General features: G+C 35.2%; 1 protein-coding gene across 4 annotated transcripts in view; it reads right to left on the bottom strand.

Annotated features, from left to right (window-relative positions):
• Positions 1–7,859: 7,859 nt before the first annotated feature.
• bahd1 (bromo adjacent homology domain containing 1) overlaps positions 7,860–11,104 on the bottom strand; it is a 49,536-nt gene continuing 46,291 nt past the window's right edge. For all 4 annotated transcript variants that reach the window (XM_055172227.2, XM_055172230.2, XM_055172229.2 and 1 more), the window contains exon 7: positions 7,860–10,040. In XM_055172227.2, coding sequence (XP_055028202.1) covers positions 9,857–10,040 — 184 coding nt within the window. In that variant the 3' untranslated portion in view covers positions 7,860–9,856. The remainder of the gene's footprint in view (positions 10,041–11,104) is intronic.

The following is an 11,104-nucleotide window of genomic DNA, read 5'->3' as shown; positions in this document are numbered from 1 at the left end:
AATAAATAAAATATTGTTCATTGTTAGTTCATACCAAATGCATTAACGCATTTAATCAATTATTATTATACAAAGTTTTTTAAACTGAATTTTGCCTTCTACCTTTATAAACTTTACTTTTGGTTGGGTTGTGTAATGCTTTTTAAGACATGTTATGTCATGGTGTATGCTGCATGGGGAAAAACATGACAAGAAGAGGTTTTTAAGATCTCTCGCTCTCTTTACCCAGTTCAGTAGCGAATTTCAAGCGCATACATTTAGCCATGACATTCATGTTTCGGCACATAATGCAATACAAATGGAAGTGAAAAAAAGAGCAAGAGTTCCTAGAACTCTTCAAGTTTGTCCATACACAGAAATAATGTTGCATGAAAAACAGCCTCCTATATGTTTATAACCTGACACACATCGTTAACTAGGTTAATAATACCACCCTTTTTAGTCCATTTAGAATCTAGACATCAGATCACACATATTTGTTTAATATAGTTTATAATGCATTTTAAAGTTAACTGAAGAAAAAAAAGTACATGTAACCCTGTCTGTGGAAACCCAGTTAAAGTCATTTTTTTGTTTTACTGTGTTCTAAAATCATCCCATCTAAATGTAAAGAACATTCTGGGAAAATATAACCTTGATATCTTTAATACTGACTAAGTCAGGTCATGGCAAACATTGAAATCAGTGTAAAATCAATGCTTGAAATCAAATTTTGTGATTTTGTGCTCCACATTATGAAACCTTAGTCTGGATTTCACAGTCAGGGTTTCAACATATATATACAGTTGTGTTCAAAATTATTCAACCCCCAATGCTGTTAAGGGTTTTAGGGAATTTAGTGTACATTTGTAATTGTATTCAGAATGAAATCCTACAATGACTTCTTAAAGAACCATATGCAACTAAAATGACATCAATTGGTTTTGTAATATAGTAGTAAATGTTTCTTTTGTGAATTGTTCATTGACACAATTATTCAACCCCTTAAAGAACTACCACTCTGAAGAACAGAGGTTCATTGAAGTGTTTTCAATCAGGTATTGAAAACACCTATGGATGTCAGGGAACAGCAATAAAGCCTAATAATGAATTATATATTAAAAAATTCTACATTCATAATACTGATCTAATTTCTCAAAAATAATTTGCACACATATTTCTCTTGGCCAAAGTTAGGTGCAAATGCTGATAAAAGGTGGAGAAATGCATATAAACTGATATTATTTTTTGTCAAATTATAGACCTGTAAAGGTGCAGTGTGTAAATTTTAGGGGCATCTAGTGGTGAGGTTGCGAATTGCAACCAACGGCTCAGTCCACTGCTCAACTCTCGCTTTTGAAACGCATAGAGAACCTACGGTAGGTGCCACCGGCATAAAAATGTCATTGTCGAAGACAACTTAGTAAAAAAGTTTGTCCATTAAGGGCTTTTGTAGAAACATGGTGACACAAAATGTCAACTTCCATGTAAGGGGACCCTCAGTGTATGTGGATAAAAAGGTCTCATTCTTAGGTTATAAACACATAACGGTTCATTATGAAAGGTCTTTATACACCCCTAATGATATAGTTTTGTATATTATTTTGCATTTCTGTCAAGAGATGCTTCTAAAAATTACACACTGCACCTTTAAAGATAAAAGGATAGAAAAGCAAAATACAGCAGCCACGATTTGATGAATTCATTTACACTCATTCACTTTCTGACAGCTGCTGATGTTTGCAGTGGGGATATTCCTTTCGTCTCATATTTAAAGCTTTTATTTAAGTCACTGATCTCAATTTGTGGGACTGGCCATAAGGTTCACCATCAGGGACCCTCGCAGTGATACGTGAGATGGAATACAACAACCAACACGAATAAAACCGACGCCTCATGAATATTTATGATGCTCTTTACCCGCTCAATTAACTTACAGGTTTAAATGCCATGGAAACATTTTGAATAGCTGTGTGCATTGGTTTGATAAGGGACAAGTTGCCAAATTTTCATTTCGGTTTATGCCCTTTTATTTGCTTGTATTATCTTGATTACCGCTGTGAAATTGTTTGGGAATATGTTGTGGATTTGTGCATGTATTAGACCACTATAAATAATAAATAATGGTGTGTGTGTTTGGGGATGTTTTGCATACAGTCGGGAAGAACGGAGTAAGCTGTCACACTTTTCACACTATCTAACATTTACTGAGCACCATACATCAAAATATTATAAATCTCATACCATTACATTGTCATATCTCATTACGAAGTTGTAGACTAATTAATAGATAATGTTCTAATGGACTAAACCAAATAGGCTACTGAAAACCCTAATAAGTTGATTGAAGTCAAATGATTTGAGTAAACTCGTTCCCTCAATTTAATTGAGTAATGGGGTCTCCCAAAACATGCATATTTAAGTTTACTTAATTTGGTGCGCCTCTGTAGAGTTGACTTAAATTGTTTCGTTCACCAAACTTTATGATTATTTAATGTACTTAAACAATAAAGTTCACTAAACTTAGTTAATTTCAAGTGTACTTGTATATTTAAGTAAACTCAACATGTGAATTTAACTGAAATTAGAATTTAATTCTAAAGAATTAATTCTAATTCTATTTCTTTCATTTTAAAGATATTATTTTTGACTGTAAGCTTTGTGCACACTGCCCTTAAATAAAACAATGACAACAATTTTAAGTTGAATAGACTTAATGTTTTAATTTCTTCCAATATTCCTGCACTCTTAACCCTGATTAATTGACATTACTAGAAATTTGTAAGGAAACCCGTTGCATATAACTTTAGTTTTTATCACTTTATATAACTTTTGATTATATAAATGGTATTATAACACAAAATTAATGACTGACTTTAAGTCAATCATTGAATAAACGTGATTCTCCACAGAAACAAACAAAACTGTGTTTTTGACATACATTGTCAGTACTGGGGAGAGAAATACAATAAAATGTTCTGAACAGGGTTCATGTACGGAAACACTGATCATCTGAACGGTGACTTCACAAAATTATCATTTACAACATCAATAATATAAGAGCTTAAACCTATATGATATTTTATTAACAAATATTTGAGTAGAGAAAGTTCTTATCAGTTTTTATTCTGCGAAAAAGCAGAACATAATAAAAATATTCAGGCGCAAAAGGATTATGGGTATTCCTCACAACATGAACTAATAATTTTAAGTTCACTTTACTTGAATGTTTTACTTTAATAGATTTTGTAAGCTTAAAAGTTAAATCAACTAAACTTTTTAAGCTTTGGCTTCAAAACAGAAAATATTAAGTGATGTTTACTTGATTGTTTAAGTAAAGACCAAATCTGGGTTAACAGTGCTATAATAATTTTTAAAAGCCAAAATAAGCTTTTAATTGAATTATGCGGATACAATATTTGGCAACTATATAAAAATCTGGAATTGAGGGTGTAAAAAAAATCGGAATATTGAAAAAATCGCCTTTAAAGCTGTCCAAATGAAGACCGTAGCAACTGCATCCACTCACAAAAAAAAAAAAACTTTTGATTTATTGTAGAAAATGTAATATCTTCATGGAACATGACCTTTACATTAATGATTTTTGGCATAAAAGAAAAATCAATAATTTTGACCCATACAATGTATCGTTGGCTATTGCTGCAAGTATCCCCGTGGGACCAAAGACTAGTTTTGTAGTCCAGGGTCACATATGGCTCTGATATATTTGTGTTATCTCAAATCATCTATACATGAAGCAGACCACACTGAAATGATGGACGTATCAAACAGTTTCCTCTTTAGTATAACCAGTCATTATTCAGTATTGACTTTGGCTTAAATCCAGCTGAGTCGCTATAAATTTACGCAAGCAGGCAGCACTTGTTCAATGTGCAGATGGCAACATCAAAATGCGCTTATCTTACATTAGCATATAACCAAAGAACAAAAAAATCATTACTGCTCTCGAGACAACATCATTTTTCACATTGATCATTAATAATGCAAACAAAAGATTGCAACAGAATCTAATTTAGTTCATGGTGTAAGCTCCATTCATTTTGTCTCATGCACTCAGGTATTGAGTAAAAAGATCTATGTTTCTCTAATGGCCATAATCCAGAAATACTTCACTGTTGTCATTAGTAATTCTGTTTAGCTGAACGCGTGCTGGGCATTATACAAAATGCATTTGTGTCTGTTTTATGGTGCAGAAAAGATGCATAAAACATAGATGAAGATAAAAACTGTTCTCTCTCTCCAAGCTGCAAAGAACCGAGGAGAGATTAAGATAAAGTGAAATAAATGAGAATTAGTACACGGCTAATGCAAAGATATAACGTTAATTAAAAAGTAAATGATTAAAATCTTACCTCATAGGTTAACAGATGTTTCTAGGCATCATAAGTATTTGCCACACACTAGCAGTTTGTCTCATTTCTTTTATAAGGTTTGGCTGTGTTGATGTCTGACAAAAGAGGGTCAAGGAAGGTTCAGTATGACACCCTGTGGTCACTGTGCTCCAGTGCAGCTTTTATTAAATTATGACTTGCCACTAAAAGTGATACTTCAGCCAAATTACCCCGTGATTTACTCACCCTTAAACAATCCGAGATACACATGTCCATCATCTTTCAGACGAACACATTTGACGTTATTTTAGTAAATGGCCTTGCTCTTCCAAGCTTTATAACAATAGAAAACAGAAACAAATGTCTGACTTTAAACCCCAAAAAGTGCATGTATCCTTCACAGAAGTAATCCACATGGCTACAAGGGGTTAATAAAGGTCTTCTGCAGGTAATCGATCCAATAATATACAGTACTGTGCAAAAGTCTTAGGCTACCATGCCACCATTAGATTTGTTGTTTTTCCAATGTTATAGTGATCATATATAATTGTTTCCCAGTCTATTTAATATAATACATCCAGAAAATGTGTATGTAGTATTAAAAACTGTATAAAAATGTAAACTGATGTGTCAAGTTTTTAGGGTAAACTCCCCTTCCACTTGAGCATTAGCAGGAAATTGCGGGATCTCTTAAACCTAAATAAAATTAAATCCTAATTTATAATTTTAAAGAAATTAGTCTGTTTACTTCATTCTGCTCAAAAACGCTTAAAATGTGTTTAGTGCCAAGAGAGGTCACACTTAAACACCAACGATGTCTAAAGAAGACATTTAGGGTGTTTTCACATAGCTCATTTTAAAAGAACCAAACCCAGTTCAATTAAAGTGAACCAGAAAAAGAACCAGCTGAATATGACCGCAGTCCTTTTGGTGTTCACAATATAGTAGGACCCAGTTCTTTTTTTGGTCATCAAAAGTGATCTCAGACCCCTTCTTGTTCACATCACAACTTCATAAGAACTCAGATCCCAGCTTTCTGTGGAGCAGTTTATTTTGATTCGATGTCCAAACATCACGCGAATTGATTTCACATCTCAAAAAGAAATCAAACCACAAAAGAACCCAAAAGCGGACCGTATACCACCTCCGGACGTGGTCTGAGTTCGGTTCACTTTTGGGTCCTTTTAGGGGGGTCTGAGATCACTTGGTTTCTTCACATATACACCCTGAACTGCTCCGAGAGCGTTTGGAGGGCTCAAACGAACTAGGTGTGAAAACACCCTTAGTCTTGGAAATGTTTATTTTTTTGTACATATTTCCTGCATTTTCTGTTTGTATCTTAATAAAATAGATATGGATGGACATTAAAACTTCTAAAACAACAAGTCAGGTGGTGGTGGCCTAAGACTTTTGCACAGTACTGTACATTTTTCAAACTTTATAACTATAAAAACTAGCTTCCAATAACAACGCCATCTGGGACTACATGATTCTCGAGAGTCACTGCCCAACGTAACTATGGCAACCAACACTCACAAACTCTCGGTAATTGATTACCCCCAGAAGACCTTTATTAACCCCTTGAAGCCGTGTGGATTACTTCTGTAAAGGATGGATGCACTTTTTTGTTGTTCCCTGTTGCCTGATCCCTGTTGTCCATTATAAAGCTTGTATAAGCAAGGACATTTGCTTTTTTGGTTTTACTAAAATAACTTTAAATGTGTTTTTTTTTAATATGGACATGTGTATATCTTGGATTGCTTGAGGGTGGGTAAATCATGGGGTAATTTTGTTATTTGGCTGGAGTATCGCTTTAATAAGGACTTGATATAAACCACATGACTTCTGTTTGTTTTATGCATTTGGGTTTCACCATACAATCATTCTTAATCATAAATCCCAAGAGGGCAACTATAAAATTGATAATTAAAATACTACTGTAGACGGAAGTTAAAGTAACAAAGGAACCCACTTCTAGCCAAAATATACTTGAATTTATACATGTCATTTTTGCTAAAACAACTTGCAAGATGTTTGAAATTAAAGTAAGCAAAAGTCAACAGTGATTACAAGGGATTTGGTTACATTTATTTATTTCATGTATTTTTCGGTTAGACATATATTACATTTTCACTGACAGCCCAAATTTTGTCTGGTTTTAGCCTCTGGGTTCTCAATTATTAAACTTTGCATAGATTTCATCCTTAAAATGTGCATACACATGCTTTATAAATGAGGACCCTGCCTGTGCTTGGACGCCTTTTTAAATGTAAAATTTTCATGCTGAGGAGCCTCCAGGTGATATACACAGATGCTAGGATTTTTTTGACATGCCTCTGGACCAAATCTGAATCGGGGCCATTGAGGAAAAAAGAGCATATTAAAAAATAATAATAATACAGGGTTCCCACATCTTAGTTAACTTCAAAGTCAAGGACCTTTCAAGGACTTTCCAGTTCCAATAATACCAAATTCAAGGACTAAATGTGGGGACACATTTCAAGTAAGAGTAGCCTACGGTTACATCGTGTTACCTTTTAAGATACATTGTTACAATTCCCTTTCGAGGGAACTCACGCTGCGTCACTGCGGTGACACTTTGGGGACGCCTACAGGGGTAAGTGCGTCTGAATGTGTATATCAAATTCAACCAATGGTGAGGCTTAACGACAAAGACAGGGTGACATGGGAGCCAGGAAGTATATCACTATCTGAAATATTGCCAAAGACGGCATAACAAGGACGCAGGAAGTATGGCAAGGGAGACGCAGCGTCTCATTCCCTTCTCAGGGAACAACAGTTACATACATATAACCCGTGACGTTTTCATGTGTCAAACACAACTATGCAATTTTTTGGTATGAATCAACATTCGCATACAGAATATATAACTATTTAAAGCAAACAGTGTAGCACGTGTGCTTAAAAAGTCTAGAATTTCATGATATTATCCTACAGGAATAATATGGATTTTTTTCCAGAAAAATTCTTGCATAAAATAGATTCAAGCACTTTCAATGACTTGTATGTATATTTTCAAAAACTCCCAAGGGCTTTGAATTTTTTCCCCCAGATTCACAAACTTTCAAGGATTTCAAGGACCAGTGGGAACCCTGTAATAACTTAAAGAGCACCTATAGTACGATTCACGTTTTTACATTTCCTTTGGTGTGTAATTGTGTATTAGTACATACATGTTAGCAACCGAATCATTCAAACATGGTAAGGAGCGTCACGTTCCGGCTGACCTCAGAGATATTCAGGCCAATCACTACGTACAGATTAGCTGGCCAATCGGAGACACAGAGCTTTTCAAATCTGTGCGTTTCAAAAAGAAAGTAAAATCTGGAGCTACAAAAATGTGGAAAATAATGTGTATAACGCAAACACATTCCATTATACCAAATACACAAAATAACGTTGTTTTTTAGCAATGAAATAGGTGCTCTTTAAATTATTTGACTGACGGTGTTGCCTTGAACACACCTCAAAAAGGCAAACATACATAAAAACAACCCAAACAAGGACCTTGATACTCATATATTATTTATTCCTTTTAAATATTTTCCTCTTATAATATACATTTCTATTTTAAATAATACAAATGCGCTGTGCTAGATCTATAATTTCAAAGAATGCCCAGTACTTCCATGCTGCACTGAAATATATATATATATATATTTATATAGACACACTCGCCCACATACAGTCGCACATCAAAAGAGCAAAGGACTTCATGGTCAGTTTTGTATACAGAGGAATGAACGTAATCCTCTACCCAATTTTGGTACACGTTGACAAATTCATTTCCAGAACATTCTGCTATACAAGCGCACACATTTCAAAAATACTTAATTTTCACACAAACGGCAAGAATCTACTCGACCACACTGTCAACCGAAGCAAAAAAGAGCTCTGCTTAAATGATCCGCAAAACCGTTATGGCATTACCACGTCTAAACTGGCATATCTGACGCTAGCAGATGACATTAACTGTGTTAACTGACAAAACAAAGCATAAGATCGGGAAGATACTGTGATATTTCAGTTCTGTTTTTTATATTTGGGCATGATAATGCAAAAGGACTATTGAATATTAAACTATTGAAAGGACAGATTAACATAATTTGAAAGGAATGGATTCTAGTATACATTTAAAAAAAAGTTTGTTAACCTACACAAACTGTCTTTGTATAAAAACCAAACAGGTCTCCTCATGTATAAAAAGTTACCATTTGAATGCGAAATCACCTCACATCTTTTGTAAAAGTCTGTTAAGATGATTTGTAATGTTACAAAACAACTCCAAAACAGTTTAAAGAGGCGAGTGTGAAGGTCAGCATATGGCGGGCAGACAATCTTATCAATGCTTTTTAGTACAGATAACAGATGCGAAACAAGCAGGCCGAAAACGTAAAGCTTGATAAAAAGTAAACTTCTGACACCGATAGCAGACTCTTAAAGGCACAGACAGACCATATAAAACAGCGTTTCATTTCTTAATTAAAGATCTTGTAACAAAACCACATCGTAGGACGAGAAGCGAAGGGCACGCGTTGAAAGCAGGCCTGTGCCAATGAGATAAAATTTGTCCGTTCACATTTGTAACTGACAGTTACCGAGCACCTCCCGCATTAAGATTAGAGTTATCTCGTTTCTCTTTGTACACGTACGACAAATACACAGTATTTTCCTGCATTTGGAGATCAGTAGCAGGTGACATTTGAATCACAGTCAAACTGCTGACTCGGTAAATGATACGTTAGTGCAATTTTATGGAGATGCAAAGGTGGTGGCCTGGGATGCTAAGGAGTGCTGTGATAACCTTTGGTTTGCTGGGAAGGCAGAAAATCGGATGAGGGGAAACTCTAAGGCAAGTCTCGAGGGAAACAAGAGGACAACAGCTTGACATACAAACCTTTCGTTGGTCGATTAACGGAGCACTTACATGGGATACTTGGTCCATCATAATAAGTCCTCCACACCCTTTTATGAATTTAATGAATGTTCATGGATCAAATTGATTGGAGGAAGAAATACGAATGGTGCCTGCTACAATAAGGAGCTTGTGTTTAATTCATCTAAAAATAAATATATCTTTAATTCTACAAATAATCAGGATTAGTAAGGGTGCATTTACTACCAAATTGAGCTCTATTCCGTTATTCAAGGTAATGTTCCTGCATTATTATCATTTTTTTTGTTCTTTATACACGTATACAGCACATATAAAAGATAACTGCAAAAATAAATACTCAAACTCATGGAGTGAGAAATCACATATTGGCGATTGGTACCTTTAAACTCAAGGTCGTTGTGCTCAGAATGCCATTATACGACGTCACAAAGAAAAAACTAATGTAAACTCGTGGAGTCCTACACAGAGAGCATTTATCCTAAAGGGAAACTAATAAAAAACAACAACCCAATTCCCTGTGGCATCCGGTTGATAGGACTTGATTGTGTCATGACGTTTTGGATTTGAATTTTCAGTGTATGGCTCCATCAATTCACCCCTGTGAGACCTACTGCAGGTTTTTCAGCAGACGGCCGAAACGAAAGTCGTAAACATGGCGGCAGACGAACACCAGGTCAGGGTCTATGTCACTGGGCACGCAACGATGAGCAGGAATTACGTAGTTAGAAGGAGGAACCAGGGGGCTACGTCTGGGAAACCCCTCCTCGCGACATTTCACCAAGGCACAAAATCTGAAATGTTTAAAAGCAGCTTATATATAAAACCACATTACATATTATATTTTATTTAGAACAGTTTAAATATATTAAAACATATGATATGCGTGACCCTATCTGTGAAATTCATGTTGAAGTCTTATTTGTGTCTCTAATTATGAGATTTGGAGCATTAAAGTTTGACCTTAGTCAATGAGTATGTTTACATGGACAACAACCATTCGATATTAACTCGATAAAGACGATATTCTGATTAGGTAACTACCATGAAAACAGAGATTTTTGGTTATAATCCGACTAAAATCATAATGGAAGTAAACACATATCGAATTAAGACGTGGAGTATTTCTATTTTAGTCGCATCATTGAAGTGCATCGTAAACATAATCATAATATTAACATTGTGTGGGAGTTTTCGCTGCAATTTGCGACAGGACACAAACACACATGGCAGTGGTCAACTGTTTGACGGCAAACAAAAGAGCAAGGCCAAAGGCACCTTAAGGCAAGCCAGCAAGGTTAACTCTTTCCCCACCATCGTTTTATAAAAAAGTTGCCAGCCAGCGCCAGCATTTTTTATGATTTTCACAAAACTTTAATGCCTTCCAGAAAATGTTCTTCTTTAAATATATAAGCATACAATATATTAAATGAAAGAACAGACCCTCTCCTTTCAAACTAATTTTTTTTTCATCCTACCTTCATTATTTCTCTTTTTATCACCTGTCAAATATAGGTAGGTTTCTTCAAAAACACAAAATTTTGAGCAAAAAGATAATTCCAATTTTGTGAAGGATTTTTGATTGAGATCATATGGAGAGCGATCCTCAAAACCTACACGGACATACAGTTGTTTGCCCTAGGACAATACTTTGGGGTTTTATAAGTTGCCACCTGGTGGACAATAGCGGTATTGCGGAAAGCCGGACATACTCGTCATTGGTAGGGAAGCGTTTTCTCTTAATTGACGAGGTAAATCGACAATGGTGGGGAAAGAGTTAACATAAAAATTCTTAAGGGTGCAGTCAAACTAGACTTTGAACATGCTAATATTTTTCGGACGTTACTGCAAATATGGG

This window comes from Misgurnus anguillicaudatus, chromosome 7 (genome assembly GCF_027580225.2).
Source record: "Misgurnus anguillicaudatus chromosome 7, ASM2758022v2, whole genome shotgun sequence".
Taxonomy (NCBI): domain Eukaryota; kingdom Metazoa; phylum Chordata; class Actinopteri; order Cypriniformes; family Cobitidae; genus Misgurnus; species Misgurnus anguillicaudatus.
Note: the sequence above shows the minus strand (reverse complement) of the source record. Positions and strands in the feature narration are given on the sequence as shown.